The 27,335-nt window shown below is 53.0% G+C and overlaps 2 protein-coding genes across 4 annotated transcripts in view; one reads left to right on the plus strand and one right to left on the minus strand.

Annotated features, from left to right (window-relative positions):
* The window catches only part of LOC119852328 (NAC-alpha domain-containing protein 1-like), a 49,224-nt gene that overhangs the window by 11,490 nt on the left and 10,399 nt on the right, over positions 1–27,335 (plus strand). For 2 of the 3 annotated variants that reach the window (XM_038393556.2, XM_043509789.1), the window contains exon 2: positions 17,400–24,638. In XM_038393556.2, the coding sequence (XP_038249484.1) occupies positions 17,400–24,638 (7,239 nt within the window). Of the gene's footprint in view, positions 1–5,356; positions 5,635–17,399; positions 24,639–27,335 lie in introns of those variants that run through there. The other variant, XM_038393557.1, reaches the window with a different exon arrangement.
* Positions 10,639–27,335, minus strand: part of CCM2 (CCM2 scaffold protein) — a 133,648-nt gene continuing 116,951 nt past the window's right edge. The window contains exon 10 of the mRNA XM_038393566.2: positions 10,639–12,262. Coding sequence (XP_038249494.1) covers positions 12,243–12,262 — 20 coding nt within the window. The 3' untranslated portion in view covers positions 10,639–12,242. The remainder of the gene's footprint in view (positions 12,263–27,335) is intronic.

Genomic DNA, 27,335 nt, shown 5'->3' on the forward strand with positions numbered 1-27,335 from the left:
CGAGGGGAGAGCACCACTGGGCATTGCTCCGCTGCAGCCATTGCTCCGAGCACGCTCCTGCAATGTGCATGGTGCTGTAGGCCTTACATACGCTTCCTGGCCTCTTTCTGCTCCATGCTGGGCAGGCTGCCGGGCAGCTCTTTGAGTGGCTGCTCCACACTCGATCACACTAATGCCACTACGGGGAAACCCTGACAGCCAGGCCAGATTTAGCTGAGACCTAATTGCTTAAATTGACGGCAGCTGGTCCCCAAGCAGGACGCTGCCTTGAGTGGCTCGTAGAACACGGGCCCAGTGGCAGAGCATGGGTTAGCTCAACCCTAGAGATGGTCTTCTCTCGGGCGCGTTGATGGATTAGCTGGCTCATTGCGTGTTTTAGACCTGGTGCAGTGAGTAATGCACTGGACTACGACATCAGCTCTAGCCTTAGTACTGCCAATAATGACTTGGGTGACCATGGGCAGGTCACTTCCCCGTTCTCTGCCTCAGTTTCCCCATCTGTTGAATGGGGAGCACGACACCGCCATCGTTTGTAAAGCACTTTGAGAACTGGCAATACAAATAATCAGGGTGGCACAAACTGGGATTACGGATATTCCTGGGCCACTGCACCAGCCCCGTCTTTCTTTCGGCTGACCCGTTTGTTCCCAGTTCTCTAGCTAGTGTTTTGTGGGAAGAGAAAAGCAGGATCAACTTGGTTCTGCATTCTGGGGCCCCATGGAATTGTGGCAAGTCCACCTGCCCAGCCCAGCCAGTTTGGGTTCTCCAGAGGGACCCCCTTATGTCATAACCCTGCCCCCCAAGCCATCCATGGCTTTAGGGCCCGAAGACAACCCCCTATTCTGTGCCTCTGACCCCAGGGTTTCTAGATTCCAAGGCCAGAAGGGACCATTGTGATCATCTGGTCTGACCCCTGCACAGCCCAGGCCACAGAACTGGCCCCAAATAACTCCTAGAGCAGAGCTAGGATCTGCTGCCCTGATTGTCTCACCCCCAGCAGCTGGGAGAGCCTCCATGTCTGAACAGCCCCCCATTTTCCGGCACCATTTTCCCTGCTTCACCCAGAAATAGGCTCGGGATCTTCAGGCTCCGCTGCCTGGCTCCTGCCCGGCCATATCTGGCCTAGCTCTGCTCCTGCTTATTCCTCAGATCCTGGGCAAGTTATAGAGTGTCTGAGTGGGCGGCCACGGCTGGGTAGACAGGACGCCGGCAGCAGGTCAGCAGCTCTGGCACAGACCTGCACAGCTGCGATCCCGTGACAGGCTTCAGGCTGCTTGGTTAACGGCAAAGTCAAGGTGACCCCCCCCCCCGCCCCAGGTGGCCGGAGGGAGGACAGGGAAGCCCTTGGCTCGGCTCTGTAGTACCAGGAGAGGAGATGGGGTTTGGCTGGCCACTCCCTGGCCTAGGGAAATGAGCATGTGGCTGGGAGCTAGCAATCCCCAAGCACTAGTCCCACCACTGTCACCTAATACCTTGAATTGCTAGAGCACGACAGCATTTAATTCTGACCCCCAACGAAGGGCAGCAGTGCAGTGACTGGGGCAGTGACAGGATCTAGCTACACTGGGGCCAGGTGAGATTCAGGGAGGCGATGTTACCATTCACTGATGGAGCCCGCACACAGCCCAAGGCAGGAGATTGGCAGGGCCTCTCTTGTGTGTGAGAGGAAGCAGGGTTTTGTGGTTACAGAAAAGGACGAGGAATCCAGAGCTTTGGAATCTATTCCTGACTCTGCCACTGACTCACTAGGCGACCTTGGGCAACTCACTGCCCCTCTCTGCCTCAGTTTCTCCATCTGCAAAATGGGGATAACGATACTGGCCAACCTCACCAGCGTTCGAGAGGCTGAGCTAACTAACGTGTCTCACCTGCTCTGGTTCTCTGGCGACAGTTACTATGGTGAGACCTGTGGATAGAAGGTATTAAAGAAATACAAAGCCAAGACCCAGCCATCCCTGCTGCCACCTTCCTAGTATTTATCCCTGGGCTGGAAAGACTGCAGTCATTTTAAACCCTTCCCCTTCCCCAGCAGCCAGGCTTGCTAGTGCTGAAGATCTCTTAAGCCCCCCCATACCCCATGGCTCAGGCTGCATACACGCTGCTGTGGAAACCAGAGGCCAGGTGCTTTGATATGTTGCATCATCAGGTGGAATTCCATAGCAACAGATTCTAAGAAACCCTTAGCAGCCCAGGTACGTACCAGTGCTACGGCTGTCAGCTAGCCGACGTGCTTGTCATCTCTCCGTCTTGTGGAGGATGCCAGGGGTACGAGGTCAGAGTTAAGTTGATTTGGGTACCTTACCCTGCATTCACACTTGTTCTTTTTTAAATTGTAAACCTCACTTCGAATGGGCCAGCTTTCAGCTTGTGTTTCTTTAAACGACATTCACATTTTCCCTGTAAGTCACTGCAATATATTTACTGCCTTCACCCCAGCCTCCGTGTTTTGCCTGGCAATGTACATTACATAAAGTGCTGTATAAACCTGATCCAAAGTGAACCCTGGGCTACAGCCCCAGCAGATATTTCAGCGATAGGCACGGTACAAAAAAATCTAGGCAGAACAGAACGGGAGTTTGCTTTTTGAAATGTGCCATGCTCCCAAGACCCATTACGGGGTGATCTTGGACAGGTCACGTCCCCTTCCTGTGCCTCGGTTTCCCCATCTGTATAATGGGGATAATGATACTGTCTTCCTCTGTAAAGCACTTTGAGATCTACAGATGAAAAGCGCTATAGAAGGGCTGGGTATTATTTTTTCTGCCAACATCTTTCAGCACAAGGGAACTCCATAGAAACTATGCTCAAGAGTCACTTCAGTTCCCACTGCAGGGCAGCCACCTCTGAGGAGAAAGGCAGTCGCTGAATGACAACACGCAGCCATGTCCTATGACAATTTCGATCAGAATAATTGAGTCAATAAAAACCACAGGGGAATTTTGGGAGGCAGAATGTAGTTACCCAAGTTGGAACAGAGAAAATAAGTTAGCAGAATGCCCTTTAACTAGTCCCCTCTGTAAAATCTGTGGCATTGGTATGGGAAATCTGAACGGCAGATGAAAACCTGACCCTTGCGACTGTTAAGGTTGACATAAACACATCAGCCCAAATACTGGCTAGAAAGACATGATGGAGCTCTGAATGTACAAAGCTAACCAGGATACAGGCAGGTGAGGGGTGTCTCCGGAGGTTTTCCAATAAGTACAGAGCCAGGTCATTGGCTAAGGTGATACAGCTTTGTTCTTCTCCCACCTGCATCAGATAACCCAGAGTTTAAGTAAAGCCTTGAGCTGGGGCCAATCTTGCCAGGACAAAGGGAGGTTAGGACTGGGCCCAGCTGTAGGTTAAAATCCTCAGCCAACCAGGTGGATGATGCTGGTTGGAAAGGGGCTGTTTCTCCTGTTTGTCTAATTTGAGGCCAGGCATATAGATTCACCGATCCCTTAGCTCAACCTATTGCACTGACAAATAGCTTGGGGAGGTCGGCAGAATTTAGCTGGAAGCTCATGCGGCAATGGGCCAAATTGCAGCCCAAGGTAAGCAGGGGCAGGCTTCGGGCTAAACCCGTCGGCATGAGCTGCAACCCTTTTGCAAACCCACCCCATCACAGGTGGGTGCAAAGGGAAGTCCCTTTGCTGCTCACACTCATTTTCTGTCTCACTTCCACCACCGCTGACTTTGGCTCATAGACGTAACCGCCCTTGGGCAGAGCTACAGCAGGGTTGAATCTGAGCCATAATTACACCACTGGCTGCATTTACTAGTGCATGGCTTCTAAAACTTGAGCAGGCTGTTTATAGCAGGCACCCCTGTGGACACCCCCTTGGGCCTCAGGGAGCATTGCTGTGTGAACAAGACAGATTCACCACAGCGACCCAGGGAAACCTACTTGTCAGAGCCGGTTCCAGAGCTGTCCATTCTCTCTGGTTTGGAGGGGACACCCATACCCCTCTCCCAAGTGCTCTGGGCAAAGCCGGGCTTGGCAATGGGGCTGCACAAAGTCTTCCTTGCCAGGTTAGGTCTCTGGCTGTTCCCACAGATCTGCACTCACCCCGCTTCGACAGGGGTTTGTGCCCGACACGCCTCTTCCCAGGATGCAATGCAAGAGTCACCACATTCCAAGCCCCAAGGATGGGATGTTCAGCGGCATGCAGTGTAATACTCTATGGAAGTGACCCACGTGACTTAGCTTTTCTATGGTGCCTTTCATCTAAGGGTCTCAGAGCGCTTTATCAATTAAACAGACCTCAGAAATAAGGCTTAATTCAGCCTCCCAGTGATAGCTAGCTATGTAGGTAGGGCCTCACAGTTAATTGATTTTATATAGGGAAAGATTAGTCCAGTCATCACTGAAATGCAGCCACCTCTGGGGTGGTACAGCGCAGCTGTCTAACAGCCCACGTGATGTAATGGTGAAATGGGGAGTGGGGACTTTACAAGGGAGAATGGAATTACCTACATTAAGTTTAGGCAAGACATTGAAGTAATGCTTACAAGGAGTCTCATGGGATTTTCAATGCCACAGGTGGTCAGAACCTTGATTCAAGACCCCTCCCCAACAAACCCACCAGATTAGCCATGGCACCACCCTGCGCTGGGCTGGTGACTCAGTGCAGTGCAACCTCAGAGAGAGAGAAGAGCAACAAAGCCATTCTCAGATGTTCCTGCTAGTGGCCCATCCACCACCTCCCCCAACCCAAGCTTGCTGAGTGTTGGATCAGGGCCAGGGCTCCAGCAACCCCACCTTCACACAGCTCAGACTACCTGGGGAGGCCAAGCTAGAGGAGCCCCATTGCTCTCTGTAGGGGTCCAGAGCCCAGCTCTCCTTCCTCAGAGCATGTCTCTGGAACAACCTCTGACCGAAAGGCATGTGCTGGGGGAGCCGTGCATGAAGGAAATACAGCAAGGATACAACTCCTGGGGAAAAGGACAACTGCCTGCTCCCACTTATCTATTCCCCTCAGTAACTCAACATCCTCGCTCCTTCTACGCCTGTACCGGTGCCCAGTTCCCCCAAGCGAAGTGACTCTCACCAAACCAGCTAGCCACCTCCCTCCATTGCACTGTGCCCATGCAGTCCCCCTCTTCTTCCCCTTACTGCTCTACAATGAGCTGCGGTTACACCCCACAACACTGGAACTAGCCTAGCAACAGGGAGAAAGGCAGCACAGCCAGGCCTGAAACGACCTAAAGGCAGCAGGAAGGGATAAGATTAAAAAAAAAAAAAATATCCCTCTTAAAGCTACCAACATGGTTTATATAAGGCAGGATTTTTAAACCACGCCCCCTGCCTCCCAGAAGTCATTGCAACACTCAGGCTCCACCCATTCGCCTACCTGATAAAAGCTGGTGTCCTGGCTGGCTGTGTAGGTTTCTAGGGGGTGATAGATTCTTCTTAGTGGCTGTTGATTGAGAGAGAAAGGAGTCACTCAGCCCAATTCTGTGCTGAGGCTACTACTGGGCCCTACCCTTCCTGTTAGAGGGAGGAGGATTTCACTGCTTTAGCCCAGCTCTGGCTGGAGGGGGGCCTCTTTTCCTCCAGACTGATGAAGATGAAGGCTCTCTGAGTTTCCAGGGGCACTGTGCTTGGTTCCCCAATGTATTCAGGAGTGAATCAGCTGCAGCCAGTCACAGGTAACTCCAAAGCCCTGGGATGAGGTGGGTGCTGGGAGTTAACTGGTCTCAGTTAATGGGCTATGCAGTCTTGCCTTTCTCCCCCATGGGGCTGGGGGTCAGGTGGGCAGACAAGCCACAATTTGTGGCTGTTAAATGGGCTCTGGAATGACTGGCTGGTCCCAGTTCTTGCTCAGTGGAAGTGTGTTGCTCACTGATTCTCTAGTAGACTTGGGGGCCTTGTCCTATAGGCACTTGGCAGTGGGCCCTGCACTGGAGGGGTTGGGGTGGGGGAAGCCTACCTAGTGGTCTCTTTGCTGCTTGCTGTTGAGCCCAGCCCTGAACTGGTGCCAGAGGCTTCCAATGCTCTTTTCCCAGCCCTGTCCTTGCTGCAGGTGCTAATGGGGTGATGCACTGGTGCTGCTACCCCTGGAGCTGTGCTGGGAGCTGGAGAGTCTCTGCACCTGTGATGATCAGGCTGTGCTCAGCTGGAGCTTGGGGTGTTGCTCAGAGTGACTGGCAGCTCCTCAGCCAGTGGGGCAGGGAATTCAGGGTAAGGATCAGCTCAGTTGCCTTCCATCTGCCCTGTGGTGTCTGGGAACCAAGGTGTATCTGCAGCCCCAATGGCTGCCAGTGCTCCAGTATGTAGGCTGCCTGCCTATCAGGAGTTCACACCTGCTGCTCCCATTGCCCCGTCCAAGATGTAATCCTCGTTGGTGACCTTCCTCTGGTGATGCTGCAAGCAGAGGATTAGGCTCCTTTGCTTTCTGGGGGGTGTCGCTAGTTCTCTAAGTGCCTTCTCTGAGCCATGTCCATTTCCCCCTTTGCCAGTCCTAGGTGGCCCAGCTGGTTTGGAGCCCTGGAGGGGTGGGGCGGGGCAGGGAGGGGGTCTGTATGGGGCAATGATCGATGTCCAACTCCTGCATGTCCTGGCACTGCGCTGCATGTGTAACCCACACACCTCCTGGCACTGAGACCACTTGTGACCTCCTGGCCACATCTACTGGCACCGAGACCACTTCACGATTAATGAGTCTGCTACAGCCTTAGCTAACAACCAGCTGGCTTTTAGCTCATGCAGTAGAGGCTCATGCACTCAGCTCCAGAGGTTCCCAGGTTGATCCCAACCACCAGAGTCTGACAGTGTTACACATGCTGCTCTGTTGGCCAGGAGCTGGCTGGCCTGTGCTTGCTGCAGCCTGTCTGGGCAGGAAGCTGAGGTGCTGGAGAGTGGCACAAACAGCCCAAGGAGACATCAGAAGCGGGGCTCCCTTAATAAACATCCCAGGCTGGCTGTGACTTGCCCTGGCAGCCTTGAGGCTGGAGCTCTGAGCTGCCATGTAGGAGGAAATGCCTCCCCACAGCCCTTGCCATCCAGGGAGTGCGAAGCTAGGCCTGGGATACTGGGAGCAGCATAGCACCATCTCAGTCCTGCCTGTCCCTGGCCTTCCTACCCTCCTATATACCTCAAAGCATTGTAGGTGCAGTTTAAGATCCAGTATCCTGGGGCCATCCTGCTGTGAGGGTAGAGACTCTGGAGTGCAGCAGGGATTGGTTTGGCATTGGGGTGGGAACCCTCCATGCAAGCTCTGTAGGGAGTGAGGCTAATGACTCAGTAGGTCGCCTTCTCTTTCTGGGTCAGGTCAGAGCCGCTGTGTGAGCCTGTGGTAGTGACTGTTGATGACTGCCATGAGTCTCTGACAGCTCATGGTACTTAACACAATGGGGTTTGTCTCCAGTGTTTTGGGCAGACTATGCAATAATTGTCCAGCTAGATTCTGTCTGGGGCTTCAGCTGAGTAAGGCACTTGTCACCACCTCTCCAAAGGCTGAAGGGCTGCTAGTGCTGGGTGATTGTGGTGCTCCACCCCAGATGTGGCTGCATGGTGGGGGTGGTGGTTCTATCTGTGTAACTCTGAAGTCCTTTAGGGATTTTTCCTTCTAAAAATTTTAAACTGGAAAGGACCTTGAGGGGTCTAGTGCAGCCCCCTGTGCTGAGGCAGGACCAAGTAAACCTAGACCATGCCTGACTGGTATTAGTCTGACCTGTTCTTAAAAACCTCCAGTGATGGGGATTTCACAACCTCCCTTGAAAGCCTGTTCCAGGGTTTAACTACTCTGAGAGTTAAATTTTTCCTGATATCTGACCTAAATCTCCCTTTCTGCAGATTAAGCCCATTACTCCTTGTCTGCATGTCCACTGGAAGTAAATCGTAGGACTGGAAGGGACCTTGAGAGGTCATCTAGTCCCCTGCACTCATGGCAGGACTAGGGATTATATAGACATGGAGAACAATAGATCACTGTCCTTTATAACAGTCCTTAATATATTTGAAGACTTACCAGGTCCCCCTGCTCAGTCATCTTTTTCACAAGACCAAACATGCCCATTTGTTTTAACCTTTCCTAATAGAAAGCTTAGAAAACCTGACCTTTCGTTTTGTTGCTCTTTTCTGGAGTCTCTCCAATTTGTCCCTCTCTCCGGTGTGGACAATCTACACCAGCTGAGAACTTGCCAGTGCAGAGCAGCATGGGACAACTACCTCCTGAGTCTTGCCTATGACACTCCTGTTAACACACTGTGTTGCAGTTGCAAAAAGATGAATATTCTGCATTGACTCATTCAATTTGTGATCCACTGTATCCCCAGATTCTTTTTAAGCAGTACTGCTGCCTAGCCCACTATTCCCCACTGGTTAGTTGGGCCGCTGATTGTTCCTTCAGCAGTGAAATGTTCTCAGGGCGCACAGCGCTCTTTAAACATGCAGCGATCCAACGCATCTTGGAGTTTTATGGACAGGCGAGATGCCATGGCCCCTGCCCTGACAGGCTTACAATTGAAGTTAGTCTCAAAAGAGACTAGACACTTGCATGGAGATGGACCACTTACTTTGGGGCATAAAATGGCGACTAACTGATGGGGATTAGGAAAACTGTGTATTCCACAATAGTCCCATATGCTGTTTCTTGTGCCTTTTGGAGCATCTGGTATTGACTCCTGTCAGAGATGGGATACTGGACTAGAGGGGCCATTAGTCCAATACAAACTGGTGATTCCTGTGTCCTGCTATCTAAATATAGACGAGATGGTGCTGAATGGGACAAGTATCGGCATTGCAAACTGTCCTAAAAACTGTGTCTGAGTTAGTATCAGCTCATCCAGTCTGCTAGGATGCTGAAAAGACTAAGATCTTACTCATGATACATTAGTTGCCGAGGGAAGGATATATGTGAATATCAACTTGTTGCAGTGAAAACTTTGCAATGACTTGCAGGTGTTTAGCCTGGTGTCTCCCTGATTGCTTGGGCTGGATGCAGAGCTGCTCTACACTAACCTGCAGATGCTGTGTATTGTCCTGGTGACTGGGGATGGTACTGCTGGAATATGTTCCTTTAGGAATAAGGGGTTGTCATGAGAACCAAACCGGAAGGAACAATGGCTCAGGATGCTCCACACCTCAAACACTGGATTTGTGAGGAGACAGTGCTGGCTGGGCAAAGACCTGGCAACTCCCAATCAAAAAGACCACTGCAGCTTAACACAGGCAGTGGGGAAGCAGTTCCAGGAACCCAGACTGACCCCCCTCCCCTACCCCCCCGTTCCAGGTACCTGCATGTGGGGGAAGGTCTGAAGAAGGCCTCCGCTACCATCAGGTCTAGGAAGCCTAGAGTTACTCTAGACACAAGTTTCTTGAGCTGCCTTACAATCCACTTTCTCATATGCTTTGTTCTTCCTGTGGGAAGAGCCAGTCTGGTTTCAGAAGGCCAGCTAGTCATTGTGGCTGGTCAGGCTCCCACGGGAGAACTGCTGGCGCCAGAATGCAGGTGAGCCCCCTGGGGGACTGAGATCGATACAGAGGGGGCTGGAGGCCTGGTCCACATGGTAGAATTGCACCCTTTCACCCCAGGAGAGGGACAGGTGCAAGGCCTAGCCCCCGTGGGTGTGCTCGAAGCCCAGGAAGGGCACAGAGGTGCCACTAGCCCTGGAAGTGTGCCAGCTGCAGTGCACACAAGAGATTGATGTGTGCACAGACTGGGTTTCTAACTCCTGCTGTATGCTTTTGGCTGCGTTGCTGTGGCCGAATCACAGCTGTGGGGCTCTGTGGAGAGATTCCAGCCAGGCAATAAACAAGCACAGGTCATGCAGTTTAGCTGCAGAAGTGACTCAAGTGAAAGAAACCACCGTGGCTTCTCAAAGGTACCCAAGTAAATCTGTTCTCCTCCCACCCCCAGGAGACTGAAGCCAGTGATCCAGCAATAGTCAGGGCCCTAGCCTAGGACTAGGAACAGGTTTCAAGTCCCTGCTATGCCTGTGTGACCTTGGGCAAGTCCCTTAGTCTGTGCCTCAGTTTCCCATCTGTGCAATGGGGAGAACCACCTTGACCTGCTTTGCAGTGGGTTGAGGATAAATACACTGGATTGTGAGGTGCTTGGATGTTACAGGAATGGAGCAGGGGGAGCAGGCAGAGAAGTACCCTCAATTAAATTAATGACCACAGGCCTGATAGCAGGAGCTGGCTCTAATTAGCCACTGCCAGTCGGTGGCAAATAACTATCTTGCTGGAGGACCATTCCTTCCTGCCAGAGGCCACGAAACCAATTCAAACTGGTTGCTCCCCAGCAAAAAGCTCTGGAGAGCTTCCTTCAAGTGAGGTTTGGAGGAGTGGGGGGGAGAGTGGTTTGCAGTTTCCTCTAACAGGGTCATGTGTCACTTTGGCTTCCTCCAGCCCTTTTGGGATCCAGGAAGCTCCTGATCCTGCCAAGTCTCTCTGCTCTGGTAATGGGGTTCCTTAGACACCAGCTGAACACAGCACTTGCTTGATGCTCAAGTAACATCTGAGCTAGCTAGAGGTGGGAAGTTGGCAAAACCCAGCTGTTTTTCCCCCCTCTGTCTCCTTGGTGCATTTGAGTGCTCTGCCTTGCTGGTGTCCCAGAGCAGTCTCTGGTCTGTTGCACTCCAGTCTTGTGAGCTGGGTGCTGCTCCTGGACTCTCTCCCTCTCTGAAAAGACCTTGATATCTCAGCTGGGGAGCAGGAAACCTCCTTATGGGCACTTTACTGCAGTGCTAGATGGGAAAAACCTGGTGACTCCCAAGTGCAAGCTTTTTATAAATCCATTTAAAAAAAAAAAGCTGAGTACCTTTTTAAGTCAGGGTGTGGTCTCCATAGCAAAGACCGAAATGATCATTTGTCTCTGGGGTTGAAGTTTTCCTGTAATGCTGATCACGCTCCCAAGGTCATGCTTGGCATCTGCCGGTTCAGTGCAGGCTCTCTGTGCTACGCAAGCCTCCCCAACATCCTGCTCAGGAATCTAGAGCAGATGTCAAGCCTTGCTTAGCGAAATCAAGCTGAAGTCAGAGTAACACTGGGTGTGGGGCAAAGCTGAACATGGAGGGGGAAGTTCCAGCAGCTGCTCCCATCAGTGCTTGGCATGAACTTGGAGTCTGGTCAGTGCTGATTTGGGCATAGATTCAAACTCCCTTTGCATGGTCCCTGGAGGAAAATGCTGAGTTCTGTATCTTGGGCTGCTCAGAAGCTAAGCCTGGAGGCAAGCAGGATTTCATGGCTTGGTATTGCCTGCTTGGAAAGCATAGGGAATGGTGTTGGAGGAAATCAATAGTCTGTCCTCTCCTCCCTGATAGACATTAGTTGCTCCAAATGCACCTCACCTTGCATGGGAGAGCAGCTGAATGTAAGCAGCAAAATCTTGGTGGTAATTACACTATTACAGGACAACAGGATAAAGGCAGGAGAGCAGGCTCCCTAGGTAGCTTCTAGCTTTCCAACGTGTAAATACCCGATGGTTACATTACTGGACATCTGCCAGAGGAATCCAACAAAGGACCTGTGTCACTAACACCAGGTACTAGTGATACCTAGACATGGTGAGTCAAACCACTCTCCCATCATCCTGCTGGGACAGGGCAGGCAGGAGAACTGCCCTACTGTCCTAAGCAGAGTCCATGCTACAGGACTGACACCACCAATGGTGTTGCTTGCTTGGCTGGGGATTGGCAAGGGGCTGCAAAGCTGCTCACCATTCAGGGTTGGAGTGCCTAGAAGTAGCTTTCCTCTTAGCTATCCAGTTGCCTATTGGATCAGGGTTCTGGTCTCAGCCCTGCCACAGCTTTCCTGAGCAAGCTACTGAATCTCAGTGGCTCACCCTTCACCCTTGGGAGGAGGGGGGGAATCATCCTTTGTGTTGCAATCAAAAGAGCAGCTTGGGGGCAGACCCTCGCTGCATGTATGCCAGGCACAATGCAGGCCCTGATCTCAGAGGAGGGCCTCTGTGCTACTATCCATCACTAACAGGGCTTTAAAAAGCTATATAAAAGCAACCAAGTTGGTTTTAAGGTGGACCTGACCAGGGGTTTTCCCCAAAGAGATCCTCCAGAGAGGAGACCCAGCCCCCAAAGTCCCTCCCTTTCCAGTGACGTGGGCTGAACGTGAACAGGTGCTTTGTAGCTCCCAGGGGCGAAGGGTAAAAGCTTTCAGTCGGAGCCATCTTCAGAGTGACCCAGCCTCCTTCCCTCGCTGTGTTTCTGGGGAGGCCCGCAGCTGATTTCCCCAGTGCCTCTCCTGGCTGTGGATCAGGTGAAGGGGCGCAGTACTCGTGGAAGCCCACTGGTTCTTAGCAGCATATCACTGTGCCTGCAGGGATTAAGCAAAAGAACATCTAGGTTTGACTATTGAACATCAGTCTGATACTTTGCTGGTGGGACTAGAATAAGAGATGCCAGCTAGACCAGAAAGCCTTGAGCAGACTCTATTGTGAGTATCAATCCAGCCTGGGGCTCATGGGGCTGAGCTACCTTAATGGAAGCTAGAGGTGGATCAGGGTGTTTACTCCACCCCAGGGGTTGCTGCATCTCAGTGAACTAAGATGTCTGATTAATATATCAGGCTCCTTCTGGATGAAAGGGGCTGTGTATAAATAGTGACCCTCGTGCCGCCTCCCTCTCGTTCATCTAACTTTAATACCTTCCAAATACTGAGGCAGTGGCTTAAGTGGGCTTAGCTGCAGGTAGCTCCTGCAGTCTGTGTGCTTCATGGTCCCGCCAATTACCTTGTAATCCCTGGGTTTATTTTGTGTCTCACCTTCTGACGCACTAATCCACCCAGCAACTCAATTGTTTTCTGGGACTTGAAAAGGAGGTGGGCTTGTGGCAGTCCCCCACTAGTGGAATTTCCTCTGTCTGAGCTGCCTTCCTCCCTCTCACCCAACTTCCAGGGTGTAGTTGGAATGGAGCCTGTGCCATTCCACTTCCTGTCCCCCCCACCCCCCAGCTTTGTGTGCTTGGGGCACATCAGTCCAGCTCAGACTGTCAGGGTGTATGAGCACCCTCTAGACAGGTGAATGGAGGAACAGATCCAATGAGTCCGCAGCAGTCCTGGCCACAGAACCCCAGGGCCCCTGCTCTTTAAACCAGAATACTCTGCGGTCGTAATGGAGCTCTTGGGATGGGCAGTATTACGTGCACTTCATGGCACCGCTGAGACATGGAAGCATTGTCCTCATTGTGGAGGTGGGTAAACTGAGGCATAGTGGCCAACTTGCCCAAGGTCTCTCATACTACAGGTGTGCCATATCTCAGGCCTTAACCTCAAGCCTGAGTACAGAGGAATAAACACTTTATTTTGCCTTCTTGCAAATTGTTTTCCGCTCCCTTGAATGTACTAGGTAATCAGAAGGGATGAATTAGGCCAGGACCCAGGCTGGAAACACTTGGATTCTTGGAACTACCAGTTCCAACCCCCAGGGTCATCTCCAGACCTTAATCCTTCTGACTCGGCTAAATGGAGCTGACAGGATGAGGATTAATCAAGTCCTGTCTGAGCTTCCTAATGCCCCAGGCACTTTATCAGGAGTAGCTTCTCCTGATGTCATTGGCTAACCCAGTCTCATCAGTTAGTTGTACTTCCCTCTTCCCCCCCCCCCCACCCCAGAGATGGCTGCATGCCACTGAGGCTGCACATGTGTAGATGTGCAGTACTTGGAGAGGAAAAGAGCTCTGTAGGCCTGTGTGGGGTGCAGGTAAAGGGAGGAGGAGGATGGTGGCTTTGGGGAGAACCTTGAAAGAGGTAACCTGGGTTTCCAGGTCTGTGGCTTCTCCGCTCACTTGCTCTGTGACTAAGTCAAGCCATGGGGAGATGGTGGTTGAATGGGAAGCTGCTGTCCAGAGTCTAGGATGGAGCAGGGCTTGAAAGGCCATTCCCATTTTACTAGCTATTCCACAGCAGCCTCTCTTGTGCACTGCAGTACCCTATAGACCCAAACAGGCCAGGCATTGGACATACAGTCCCTGCCCCCAAAGAACTTAGTCTAAACAATGGGGGGGAATGAGAGATCGTCACCTGTCTCTGGCTTAAAGTTCTCGAGCAGATTAGTAGCAGAGTTAGGAAGGGAGCCTCAGTCCAGAGCCCTCCCCAATAGGCCACACTACTTCCGAGCACCCTGGAAAGCTTCCTGGTCTCATGCATTCAAGGGGGAGCTGCATTCCTTAGTGCTACTTGACCTGATCGCTATGCCTGAAGGTTCAGTTGGGTGGGGTCAACAGTCCATCTGGCCCCCTTCTCCCTCTGGAGAGGTAACTGCCTTATGGAGTTTAGGAAATGCCACTCTGCAATCCCTTCAGTATTCGCTCTGCAGGCCTGGCCATCTCCAGCAGGATTCTTTTCCAGACATCAGCTAAGTGGGCATGGGGGTGAATCAGTATTTTAATACGAAACCTCTAGGATGCTGCAGGCCAGGCTCTGACTCCAGAAAGTGGCATTGTCTTTTCTGCACTGGTACTGTCTGTCCCAGCACCATGCCACAAGCTGCTCCATAGGCTGTGCTCTTCAGGTGAGATTGAAACTAGAGTCTGCTGGCTTCGTCCAAGACTCCAGGCTATTCTGAGGAGTTAGAATTGAGCCAGGACACTGGTTTATAAATGAATGACTGCACACCAGGGGATGGCACTGCTTCAGGTGGGTCAGGAAGCCTTTGTGTCCTGGTCCAATCTGTCCTGCAGTGCATGGCATCCTTGCACAGCTGCCGCACACCAGTGCTGGGTAAAGTGACTGTTGGATACAAAGAGAAGGAATTCGTGAGTTTAATGTGAGGGCACCAAGTGCTGTAGCACTGAGAAATCTCTCTTGTAGCTAATCGCTGCAGCTCTCCAATCAAACAAGGAAACTGCATTAGCCTCCCTGGACACTTACGGGTAACTTTCTCTGCTCCTCTTCCTACCTTGCCCAGGGAGCTGCTGAGACCTGACATGCCATCTCTAACTGCAAAACTGGGTTGGGGGGGGAATGTAATGGAAGCCCATCTGAGGGGATGGGGAGTTTGAGGGGGGAGGGACTGGAAATGGGATCTAGAGCCATTCACCCAACAGCTGCTTTGGCATCTGGGCTAGATGTAGTGACTACAGTCAACCTGTGGAACTCCTTGCCTGAGGAGGCTGTGAAGGCTAGCACTATAACAGGGTTAAAAAGAGAACTGGATAAATTTATGGAGGTTAAGTCCATTAATGGCTATTAGCCAGGATGGGTAAGGAATGGTGTCCCTAGCCTCTGTTTATCAGAGGGTGGAGATGGATGGCAGGAGAGAGATCACTAGATTAGTACCTGTTAGTTTCACTCCCCCTGGGGCACCTGGCATCGGCCACTGTAAGTAGACAGGATACTGGGCTGGCTGGACTTTTGGTATGACCCAGTATGGCCGCTCTTATTACTTAAAGCTGCTCCCCGTCTGATGGCTGTTTGGTTGTCAGCATGAGACACTACTGATCTCCACTCTGTTCCTAGTCTGCCATAGCTGGAGACAGCAGTGGTGGGGTTGGTTGGCAGATTCCATAGACCTAAACTATGGGAGTGGCCCCCAGGTTGCCTCTGGTGCCAGTCAGGGCAGAGGCTACAGCTGCATAAAGAAGTGAACAGAAACAGAGTCCATCCTGCTACTTACAGGGCTGGATCTGTTCCCTTAGCCTGGCTGGGTGCTGGATATAGGTGAAAACATCCAAGCCTGGGGTTTCACAATGACTGTATTTGCCCAAAGGTGTCCAGGACATGTGTTCAGGATTTATTTCCCTGCCAATGACTGACACCATGAAGAGGCAGGTGCAAAGGTCTGAAGTGAACAGCTTTCTGAAATGTATTTGTAGAGTATTTCCCAGTGGTTTATGCAAACTGGGATCAATCCATGAATGACAAAGAGCTAAACTACCAGTTAACACTGAAAACAAATAATTTGACCAACATGCTAATCAAATAGCTGGGGAAAGCTTGCTCTGTAGAAAGAACATCTGGGTCTCCAAGGCTCTGTTGGTTCCTTTCAACAACACACAATTGACTTGGTTTCTTTAGCACAGGTCTGCCACTCATGGCTTGCCCAACAATCAAATTAAGCACTCCTTGCCCAGTACTTACATACTCTATCTGACTGTCTGTCTTACACTTTATCACACACTGCCGAGAGATGCTGTCTTGTGTTCACACAGAACTTCAGGCGTTTTAAATGGTAGCCATGTTTTAGCTTGGTTTGGTCGCTAAGTGGGTGCTTATGTTGAAACTGTCCACAGTAAAGTCTGTCTGACTTCTGATCAATAGAAACTTGGTTAAAATCAGACACTAGCCTATGGTTTCAGTTTGATTAGTTTTAAACTTTTTTAAAGGAAACACTAAACTTCAGGCTCATGCCCTATTTGTGTAGTCTATACAGCAAGGAAACTAATGAAATGGTAGCATCCTCTACTAGCTAGAAGTATCTACCGCTGCACAGCTGAATGGGGTTGTACTTCAGCATTTGACTCACTCTGCTTCAAAAAGTGACTGTAAATGGCATTGTTTACTCTACAGTTCCAGATCATGGGTGACCATGCACAAGAGGGAGATGGTGCTCTTTGAATTGCCAGTGTTGCAAACCCTTGTGGGATCTAACCATCGAGCTGGCATTTGCCTCTACCTGCAGAACATTTGTGACAGTGCATGAAAGTCCTGCTCCCGGGGACACCTGTGCAAGCCTGCTGAAGGCAGAGGTTGCATGAGTGTAACTGATTGGAACTCAGAGTAGCAGCCGTGTTAGTCTGTATTCGCAAAAAGAAAAGGAGTACTTGTGGCACCTTAGAGACTAACAAATTTATTAGAGCATAAGCTTTCGTGAGCTACAGCTCACTTCATCGGATGCGATGAAGTGAGCTGTAGCTCACAAAAGCTTATGCTCTAATAAATTTGTTAGTCTCTAAGGTGCCACAAGTACTCCTTTTCTGATTGGAACTCAGTGAACAATGCTCATGCACAAGGGAGAATAGAATCAAGTCAGCTTGCTGTTCCTTAGCTGGGCAGGTTCTGCAGAGGGTAGTAAAACATTATCCATGTCTTATTGCTAAAGGGATTGGCTGTGACAGATATGAATGGGGATGGATCTCTTGAATGAGAAGGGGACAGCTTGGCATAGTCATTCTCCAAAGTAGAACAGCACTTGAGACAGGCTTTTGGGGTGGGAGGAGGTGTCCGGTAGCTAGACTTCAGTCTCCCCACCTCCCTGGAGCTGGCTCCAGGACTGGAGCTTGTGCATGGGAACCAGAAAACAAAGCTGGCCACTCAAAGGCTACAGTGACGTGCAGACCCCCCATGACTAGTGAAAAGTAAATCTGGGTTGTAATGCTTTAATCCAAGGCTGTAGCTCCAAGTCCTTACCTCCCTGCCGGCTCCACAGGCTTAGCCCTGCTGTGTCATTGGGTGGAGTAGGGGAGTCCTGGAGCAAGTGCTAGACTCAATGTCTCTCCTTCTGATCTCTCCCCAGATGGCTCTCGGAATGCCTCCAGCACTTCCACCCCCAGTGGTGCCTCTTCACCCCTCTCCGCCCTGACTCCAGTGCAGGTCTCCCTGACAGCAGCCCCTGATTGTACAAGCCCTGCTGCCATGGACCCCACCCTCTGCAGCCCAGGAGCCCTGGCCTTCCTGCCGGCCAAGAAAGAGGACAGGCCCCAGCCAGAAGGAGCCAGCTGTGACATGGCTGTTGGAAGCTCCCCCGCTGGCCTGGCCGCACTGAGCGAGTGTGGCCAGGTCCTGCTGGAAACACCTCCCAAAGCTTGTGCGGCCCCCAAAGGCTTCCAGGAAGCGCTGAGCGTGGATATGCTGGACACCAGGATTGTGATGGGGGAGGAGACCCAGTGCAGCCGTGACAAGACGGACGCAGGGGTGGAGCCGCACAGCTCTCTGCTGGACACCAAGGCTCCTGTGTCTGAGGCAGCCGTCACTGAAAGCCTCGTGGCTGATGCCAGAGAGGAGTCAAGTGAGGAGGAAAATCAGATCCTAGAGAGCAGCTCCGAGGCTGCTGGGAAACTCTCTGCCCAGGCCACACCAGGGGAATCTCCCTGCCCCAAACCCAGAGACAACAGGCAAGTGTGTCTCTATCAGCCTCCTGGTCTGCTACCCTGGGAGCCCGAAGAGCCAAGCGTGACGATAAAGGAGAAGTTGTTTTCTCAGGGTGAAAGCATGGCTGACGTGCCTTCCCCATCTCCCGTGCCTGCCAAAGACCCCCCCGATGAGCTGGCCGAGGCAGGGCACTTGCAACCCCCACAGGTCAAACCAGTCCTGGATCCAGACCTGTACTTCACAGCCCCATCAACGCCCATCAAAACAGTCTACTCCCACCTCAAGCACCTCCCCTACACCAAGGACAGCCTGAGCGAGGAGCAGAGCGATATGGACAATGAAGGGCTGTGCTCCCCACCCACCTCTCCATCAGGGTCCTACATCACCGCCGAGGGGGGCAGCTGGGCCTCCTCAGGCACCTCCAGCACGTCCCCATCTTGTTCTCCCAACCTGATCGCTGAGTCGGAGACCATAGAAGCCTCAACTGCTTATGGGGAATCCCTGTCGGAGCTGGAGCTTTCTGAGGAGCCGGCTCAATATGCCAGGAGCTCCTGTCTGTCTCCTGAGCTGCTGGAGGAGGAGGAAGGTGACCTGTCTTTGGACAGACTCTCCTCTGGAAACACGGCTCTGCCTTCAGTGCCGGCAGAGGAGGAAGGGAATGGTCAGACCATGCCAGAAGAGTGGGACTCTGAAATTGCTACCTCTATTGCATGGGTCCCTCACACCACAGAGCTGGAGGATCCAGGTGAGCTGCTGCCAGTTCAGGACAAGGACCTGCCCCAGCCAGGAGGAGACTCTGGGGATGAAACAGAGCCACTGAAAAGCACTGTGGCCAGGCAGCTCCTTAAGGTGGATGTCTTCACCTCTGACACAGCTGGTGCCAACCTGGGGGCCATGGATGCAGCAAAAGAGCCCCTGGAGTCCAGCCTGTTGTCCTGTTCCCCCATCCCCTTGCCAGGCCTCCAGTCAGAGTCCAGCAGTGTGTCTGGGGCAAGCTGCTCATCGGACACAGAGACACCCAGCAGCCTGCAGGCCGAGACCACCGGCTCCTCAGCAGAGCTCCCATCAGACTTCACAGACAACGACCAGATGATCCCTGCCACGCTGCTGCCCTTTCACGGGAGCCTGATCTTCGAGGCTGAGTCGCTGGAGATAACACTGTTTCCCCAGGGCGAGTCCGTGGAGAACGTTGTCTATGGGGCAGAGGAAGACGACAGCACCTCCGCCTCCTTCCTGCACTCTCTGTCGGAGAACTCCATCAACGAGGGCGTGGATGAGTCCTTCGTCTACCAAGATGACACTTCCCAGTCCTCCAACTCCACCTCCTATAACGGCGAGGCGGATGAGCGGCTGTACAGCACCGAGCAATATGCTGTGGTGACCCCCTTGGCTCAGGAAGGGGAGAAGCCAGCTGTGGAGGACTCTGAGCCAGTAGCCTCCCGCTCAGGCAGCGAGAGCGAGATGGAGACGTCATCAGATGCCTCTGACACCGATGAGGAATACACAGCTTTCTCAGCTCTGGACATGGAGCTGGCTGCAGTCCCCCACACAGAAGTGGAGGTCGGGTTTGAGCCAGAGGGCAATGTGGCTCACCAGGATGAGCTGGAGGGAACCATGGAGGAGGAAGAAGGGGAGGCAGAGAGGCAGCCACCAGCCCAAAGTGAGGGGATGCCAAAATTGGCAGCAATCGCCGAACCCAAGGCAGCACCAGTGGGTGAACACAGCGACTCTGAAGACAGCCCAGGAAGCAGCAGTGTCTCGGCCACAGGCTGCAGCTGGAGCCCCTCTCTGAAACCAGACAGTACAACATCCTCCGAGGAATCTGCTCCAAGAGCCGAATCTGACCGGGCGGGTGACTCTCCGGGGAATACTGGCTCCTCCTCAGAGAGCTCCCTAGAGCACCAGTCCTCACTGTCGGACATCCAGGAGGCCCTGGAGAAAGGACTCCCCAGTTCAGGAGAGTGCCTAATTACCTGCTTTGATACAGACGAGGAGATGGAGGCCTTCCCTGGGCTGGAGGTAGTCTTGGAGAACACAGAGCCAATAAGTCAGTCGGCTACTGCTGAAGTGTGTGGGGCACCATGGAGAGGTGGGGATGGGAGGGGATCTGTGATACCCTTGCCATGGAAACAGAAGCCAGCTCCCACTGAGCTCGCTGAGCCTACTGCCAGGAAAGCCAGTGATGCCTCTATGTTTGAGATAGGCACCAAGCTGAAGGAGTCTGAAGCGCATCTCCTGGAGCTCCTAGACCAGGACAGCACTTCTCTGGGAGGGAGGAGGGAAGATCACTTTGAGGCCCAACTGGGAGCCTCCGATGACACCAGCTTGGAACAGCCTGAAGTGGCCAGAGCTGACAGTGAGCCAGCAGGAGAGTGCTTGATCGCCTGCTTCTCCTCCTCTGAGGAGGAGCTGGAGGAGGCCGCCTCTCTCGATCAAGTCAACAACAATGAGGAACAAGGGGAGCTGTTCTTGGAAGCCAACCTGGATTCCTTGCCCCCTCTGGGACAAAATGACACACAGCCAAACGTGCTCACAGAAACAGCCAGCCACAACAAGCCCACATTGGCTGTGGTGGTGGATCAGCAACAGGAGCCCCCTCTCCCACCTGGGGATGCAGAGTCCCAGAGCCTGGACCTCCATGCGATGCAGAAAGGCCTGCAGGAACTCCAGAGGAGGCTGGATGGGAGCAGCCAGCTCTTCAGGCAGCAGGAGTGTGGGGAGCTGGACATGAGCTCAGAGTCTGAGATAGAGACCTATGTGAAAAGGTATTTCAGCACAACAGAGTTTTCACTGCTCCCTCAGGCCACAGCAACTCCAGAGAGCACTGAACCAACCTGGGGGCAAGAAGCTCTAGGCAAGGAGTTGGCCCTGGCAAACAGCAGCATCCCTGAGCCAGTCTGGCTATGCTCAGGGACAGAGACCAAAGACTCCAACTCAAGAGAACCTCAACTGGACAAGAGCATCCCTGCCTCTCCTGGCAGCTGGATGCCAGCAGAAATGAACAGCAGAACAGACCAGAATCAAGAGGAGCTCAAGGCAAGCACAGAAGAGAAGCAGCTCGCCACTGAGGCTGTAGAATCTGACTTGGAGTCCAAGTTTGGTGTCTCACCTGTCACTGCGATGGAAGAGATCCAGCCAAAGGTGGCTGCTCAGGCTCTGGAGAGCCTGGGAGAACCTGTGGAAATGGTAACTCCAGCTCCCTGTTCAGGCACAGTCAACTATGACTTGCAGACCAGATCTGCTGAGGGAGCCACTGATGCATCTGTATCAGGAAGTGAGGCATACAGCCAAACAGATTCTGTCTTGGCTCAGGTTTTCCCCCTAGGAGACCAACTTGAAATGGAATCTCCCACTGTAGCTGCTCTAGGCCAAACCCTGCCCAAACCAGGGGCTCAAGCGCTCCAGGCCCCGCATGTCTGCAGCTTGGATCCAGATGTGCCTGAGTTGAGGGACAGCAACATGAATCTACTGAAAACAGCTGGCTCAGAGTCTCCCTGGGAGCCTGAGCATGGTGCTGGAGAGGATCAAGACTTGTCTGTCTCAACAAGCTGCAGCGAGAACGTCATGCTTAAGGGGGGAATGGAGAACGCTGATGCAGAAGAAATGGCCAAGAAAACTGAAGACCAGCCCAACCATGACAAGCTGCCTGGTGGGAAGGGGACCTCTAACCAAGAGCAGTGGGTGGATAGTACCCAGCTTCCTCAGGAAGCAAAGGCTGCTGCAAAAGATGAGCCAGCCACTCCACAGGAGAGCGAGAGTCTCGGCAGCATGCTGGAAGAGGAAGCGCTTATCTCTGAGGCTACATCCGAAGAAGGGGTCTGCCTCACCGATGAGGAGAGGGAGGCTGAGGCTCAGCCTGAAGAGAGTTGGCCAGGAACTCCCCTGCCCAAAGGAGAGAGGGAGGTGGAGCTGGCAGAAAGTGCAGAGGCAGCTTCCGAAGGCAGCTCTTCATCATTCAGTGATGACCTGCCCAGTGGAGACTCACTGGAAGGCAGACAAACACCAGGCCGTGCAGCACTTGGTCTTGACGACAAGACCACCACTGCGGACTCTACATGGGAGGAACTTGACAAGGCTGCTTCCTCCAGAGGATCCTCCCCAGAGCCACCGGACACCACATGGGCCTTCATGCACACTGATTCCAGCTTCTTCATGCTCTCTGAGGAGAGCACAGGAGAGATCACCAGGCTGGTTGAGTCAAAATCCTCCCAGACATGGAGAGAACTGGATGCTCCAGAACAAGCGGTGAGCCAGTTGACAGAGCAGCAAGAGGGTGACATTCCAACAGAGCTGAAGGAAGCAGTCCTACAACCAGAATATCTCCACATGGGCATCTGCAGCAGAGACTCTCCATCACTGCTCGTGCACAGCCCCTCAGGGGTCTCTTCAGCTGAGCATGGCCCAGCCCCAGAGTCCCCTGAGCACAGTCTGGCTCTGTGTTTGCACTATTCCTCCCTGCAAGAAGCTCCACATTCCACTCACTCAGAGTGTACCAGACTAAGAGCTGACATGCTGGTGCCTAGCAATCAGCTGCTGCTCTTCACTGCTTCTGAGGAGGAGATCTACATAGGCAAGCCTGCTGTTCCTGGCCAGCCCCCCGCAGAGGCTGGGGACAGCTGTCCTAGCACAAACCTGGAAGCGGAGGGTCCTGCTGAATATTCAGGGCCAACAAAAACAGGCCCTGACTCAATGGAATCCACAGCCGTTGTTGCAGAAAGCCTGTCGGTCAGCCTTGGATTGCTTGAGCCATCAGGTGCCTTGCTGGAGAACTCTGCTGACCCACCAGCAGCATCTCTCGAATGGCAGCAAATCACAGCCATGTTACAAGGCTCCTTCGGGAACCTCCAGGCCTCCCAGCTCAAAGTGGGGCCTCTTTGTCCTGCAAGCATCCAGATGGTGACAGAAGCACAAAGTGTCCTTGCCAGCCTCAAGGAGAGGGTCTTGGAGTGCGCCTCAGAGGCCACCACAGACTCCTCAGAGGCCAACAAAGCACAAGAGGGGGTGGCCAAAGCTCAGCCTGAACCTGAAATGCCGACTCTCGAACTCACCACTGGCACAATCTCTCCTCAGCCCAGCGAGGACCAGGGTGCTCAGCAGCTCTCTGAGGCAGAGAGCAGTTCAGAACAAGCACAACTGGAGAGCATCTGTGAGATGCCACTTGCAGCAGAGGGGATGCCCAGCCCTGTACTACTCACTTCCTCTGTTGGCAGCAGTGAGTCTGCAACCCCTGTGCTAGAGAAACAGGATCTCTCAGCAGAGGAAGACTCCGGCCTGCATAGTGAAGGGCCCTTGGAGGAAGAGGCAGTCCAGGCTTCCTCTGGAACTCATGCCAAAGACCAGGACCAGAGGTCACCAAGCCTGGAGGAGCCTACAGAGCTGGGGATCTTGCCCAGGGAGGAAGAGCCCAGGGAGAGCCCTGGGGAGGCAGGTGTAGATGGTGCCATGCCAGAGGCCAGCCAAGCAGGACACCTGAAGAGTCCACAGCATCCAGCAGACAAGGGTAATCAGCAAAGCCAAATCCCACTGGAAGATACTGAAAGCAACAGAGAGAATGAGACACATCCAACTACAGAAGCAACCAGTCCATTGATGCTCTGTTCCTCTCCTTCTCCTGAGCCCTCAGCAGCATCCCTGGCAAGTGATTCCCAGCCTCCCAAGTCTTCTCCACCGGAGCTTTGCCCCATCCCTGTGGCGGCTCCCCTCCAGACAGGTCGGCCTGCCTCTCCTGAAACCGCTGTGGAGGATTCGCCTTCTCCTGAGCCCTCAGCAGCGTCCCTGGCAAGTGATTCCCAGCCTCCCGAGTCGTCTCCACCAGAGCCTTGCCCCATCCCTGTGGCGGCTCCCCTCCAGCCAGGTCGGCCTGCCTCTCCTGAAACCGCTGTGGAGGATTCGCCTTCTCCTGAGCCCTCAGCAGCGTCCCTGGCAAGTGATTCCCAGCCTCCCGAGTCTCCTCCACCGGAGCCTTGCCCCATCACTGTGGCGGCTCCCCTCCAGACAGGTCGGCCTGCCTCTCCTGAAACCGCTGTGGAGGATTCGCCTTCTCCTGAGCCCTCAGCAGCGTCCCTGGCAAGTGATTCCCAGCCTCCCGAGTCGTCTCCACCGGAGCCTTGCCCCATCCCTGTGGCGGCTCCCCTCCAGCCAGGTCGGCCTGCCTCTCCTGAAACCGCTGTGGAGGATTCGCCTTCTCCTGAGCCCTCAGCAGCGTCCCTGGCAAGTGATTCCCAGCCTCCCGAGTCTCCTCCACCGGAGCCTTGCCCCATCACTGTGGCGGCTCCCCTCCAGACAGGTCGGCCTGCCTCTCCTGAAACCGCTGTGGAGGATTCGCCTTCTCCTGAGCCCTCAGCAGCGTCCCTGGCAAGTGATTCCCAGCCTCCCGAGTCTCCTCCACCGGAGCCTTGCCCCATCCCTGTGGCGGCTCCCCTCCAGCCAGGTTGGCCTGCCTCTCCTGAAGCCGCTGTGGAGGATGCACCTTCCCCTCTTCCTTGCTCTGAACTCATAGAAGTGCCTCCTGCTTTATCCTTCCCACCACCATGCTCGGAGGATCCTATCCAAGGCCAAAAAGACACCTCAGGTCTCCCAGCATCTGAAGTGCTCTCAGTCGCAGAGGTCACCCGTGCTGAAGACCAGCCATCTCTCCCACTGGATTCCAGGAAATACTTGGAAGGTAATATCCCTTCTTCCCCCTCCTGCTCCCTGTATTAGGGGATGGAACATTTGCCAGGAATGACCTGGTCTGCCCAGGTCAGGGAGGGTAGAAAGCAGGTGCTTCTCTAACCCTCTCCCTTATAGAACAGGCCAATATCGGCATAGGCTTATTAACCTACTGCCAGTGGTCTTGGTGGGCCCTCCAAGGACCGGCTTCTTCAACACAAACATCCACCAGCAGATCTGGCCTAATTCTATGGAGATGTTTCTCTAAAGCGCATGGCATCAGACCTGCTCTCTTGGGAAAGCATCACTGAGTCAAAAGAGCAGGGAGAAGCTTGCAGTGCATTTGATCAAACATGCAGCTCCTGGGGCTGAACAAGAGCTTTCCAGCTCCCCTTGTTGCCAGCCCTTAACCTTCACCCATTTCCCCAACATGCCTAAACCCAAACCCTGGCCATGGGGCAAGTGTGAAGGCCCCAGTTCTGCTCAGATGTGGCTCATGCAATGCCTCTCAGGTTCTTGCCCAAGTCCTGTTTGGACTTGGAATTCCCATTCCTCTCTTGAGCAGGCTAGACTTGCATCCTGTAAACTTCATGTGAGCCAGGAACCACCTACCCCAAGGTAGGCATGATGCAGTGGTGGGAGTGGTTAGCACACTATTACCTCAAATGTCACACACAGACGGCTCAGTGGATAGCCTCCTTCCCTCCAAGTTGGATGGGTGCTGATTCAGTACCAAGTCACAGGAGAGGGGGCTTGCCCTGCTGCTGGTTTGCCCCTAACTGATGCTCCTCAAGACCTCAATGTCCTGACTCCTTTGGGCCACAAAGGATCTCATGGTGCTCCTTGCAAGAGTAGGTGATGGGTTAGTCAAGCTCCAATTAAATTTAATCTGCAGCTTCAGCTGGGAGTGTCCTTGACACACTCTCGTGCTGGTGCTAGTAGACACCTCATTCCACCCCAGAGAGAACTGCATTTCTGGCTATGGTGAGGGAACAGTCTCAAGTATGCGTTGCAAAGGTCACTGGCTCTTGGACTGGGAGGAAGCATCTCTCAAACAGAAACAGCTGCATTCCTCATCCAGGGAGTCCCAGACCCTGAGGCTCTTATCTCCTGCCCTGGCCATGTCCCCTCTGCCATGTCGGTGACCTCTGCAAATCTCTGAACTCTTAAGTGCTGGGTGATGCTGGCATCTCCCAAAGGTTGCAGCCCTTTCAGCTTAGCCTCTTGCAGACAGCCCTGCTCTGCTAAAAACTAACTAGGCCACTGCATGGTGGAACAGCTGGAATTATTAGCCAGTTAATCACTGCTCTTGAAGCCTTCCCAAGAAGGCAGATCTGGTTGTCCTCCCAGCTGGATGATCATGCCATGCATTGCAGGAAAAGTTACTTAGTCTCTGGACAAAGGGCCAGATCTCCAGCTGCTGTTAACTGTCCCATCTGATCTCCGTGGAGCTTTGCCACCTTGTCTACTCTTCAAACTGTCCGTGCAAGTTCCAGCTTGAGGGGCCATACCCTCACTAGCCTGAGCAGTGCTAGTGTGCTTAAAAACAGTGTAGCCACAGCAGTGCAAGTGTTACCCACACTCTAGGGCAGTGGTTCTCAACCATGGGTCTGGGGCCCCCTGAGGGGCTGCAAGCAGACTTCACGATGCCCATCAAGCAGGGCCAGTATTAGACTCACTGCAGCCCAAGGCAGAAAGCCAAAGCCTCACTGCATGGGGCTGAAGTCAGTGGTCCTCAGCCCCACCACCTGGGGCTGAAGCCAAAGCCTGAGCAATGTAGCTTTACAGGGGGCCCTGTGGCATGGGGGCCCAGGCAATTGTCCTGCTTGCTACCCCCTAACACTGGCCCTGGCTTTTGTATGCAGAAAACCAGTTGTTACAGCACAGGTGGGCCATGGAGTTTTTGTAACATGTTGGCAGTGGGGGGAGGGCCTCAAAAAAAAAAGTTGAGAACCCCTGCTCTAGGACACCTCACCTTTACCTTTCCATGGGCTCAAGGTAGAACCTGGTTAATTTAGGCACTCCCCCTCCCTTCCCCCCAACCCAGTTCCTAGGGCTGGGAGTTTACAGGGCTTTTTATCAGTGAAGTGGCCTTACACAGTAATCTCCTTAACCTCTAACAGCTACCAAACAGTGCCCACACTAAGCACACAACACTCCCCACTCCCAATAAAGCGGATGCATTTTGGTGGCCAGTCAGCATCAAGGCAGGGGTGCTCCTCCAGCTTCCTGCACAATGTGGCTGGCAGGGTGTTGAGGTCTGGCAGCTCTGAGCTTGGGTTGTGTCCTGGAGTTAGGTTCCAAAAAACTTCCTTTTGGACCCCAGTAGACATAGTTAACTAGAGTCCTGCTTAGCTCTACCTTAACCAAACAGTATCTTTCACCAATCACAGCCCATTATGAAACAATTCTTTAACCAATCAGACCTCACCACCTTAGCTGACTTAAATCTTGCAAAATTAATTATGCCACAGACTGAGACAAACCAAGAACCAGATAAACAATAGAGAAGTGGGGCCCACAAAGGCAAAACAATGGAAGTAGAGATTTCGCACTCACAGCTAAGTGATTCCTTGCCAGACAGAATGCTGTCTCACAAAGATCTTAAGATCTTTAAAGAAAAGTTTCTTTACTCTGACACTGGGGTCTGTTAGGACAGGATCTCCTTAACAGCCCAATATTTTATTGTTTTGATCCAATTTAGATGGAA

This window comes from Dermochelys coriacea, chromosome 2 (assembly GCF_009764565.3).
Source record: "Dermochelys coriacea isolate rDerCor1 chromosome 2, rDerCor1.pri.v4, whole genome shotgun sequence".
Lineage (NCBI taxonomy): Eukaryota > Metazoa > Chordata > Testudines > Dermochelyidae > Dermochelys > Dermochelys coriacea.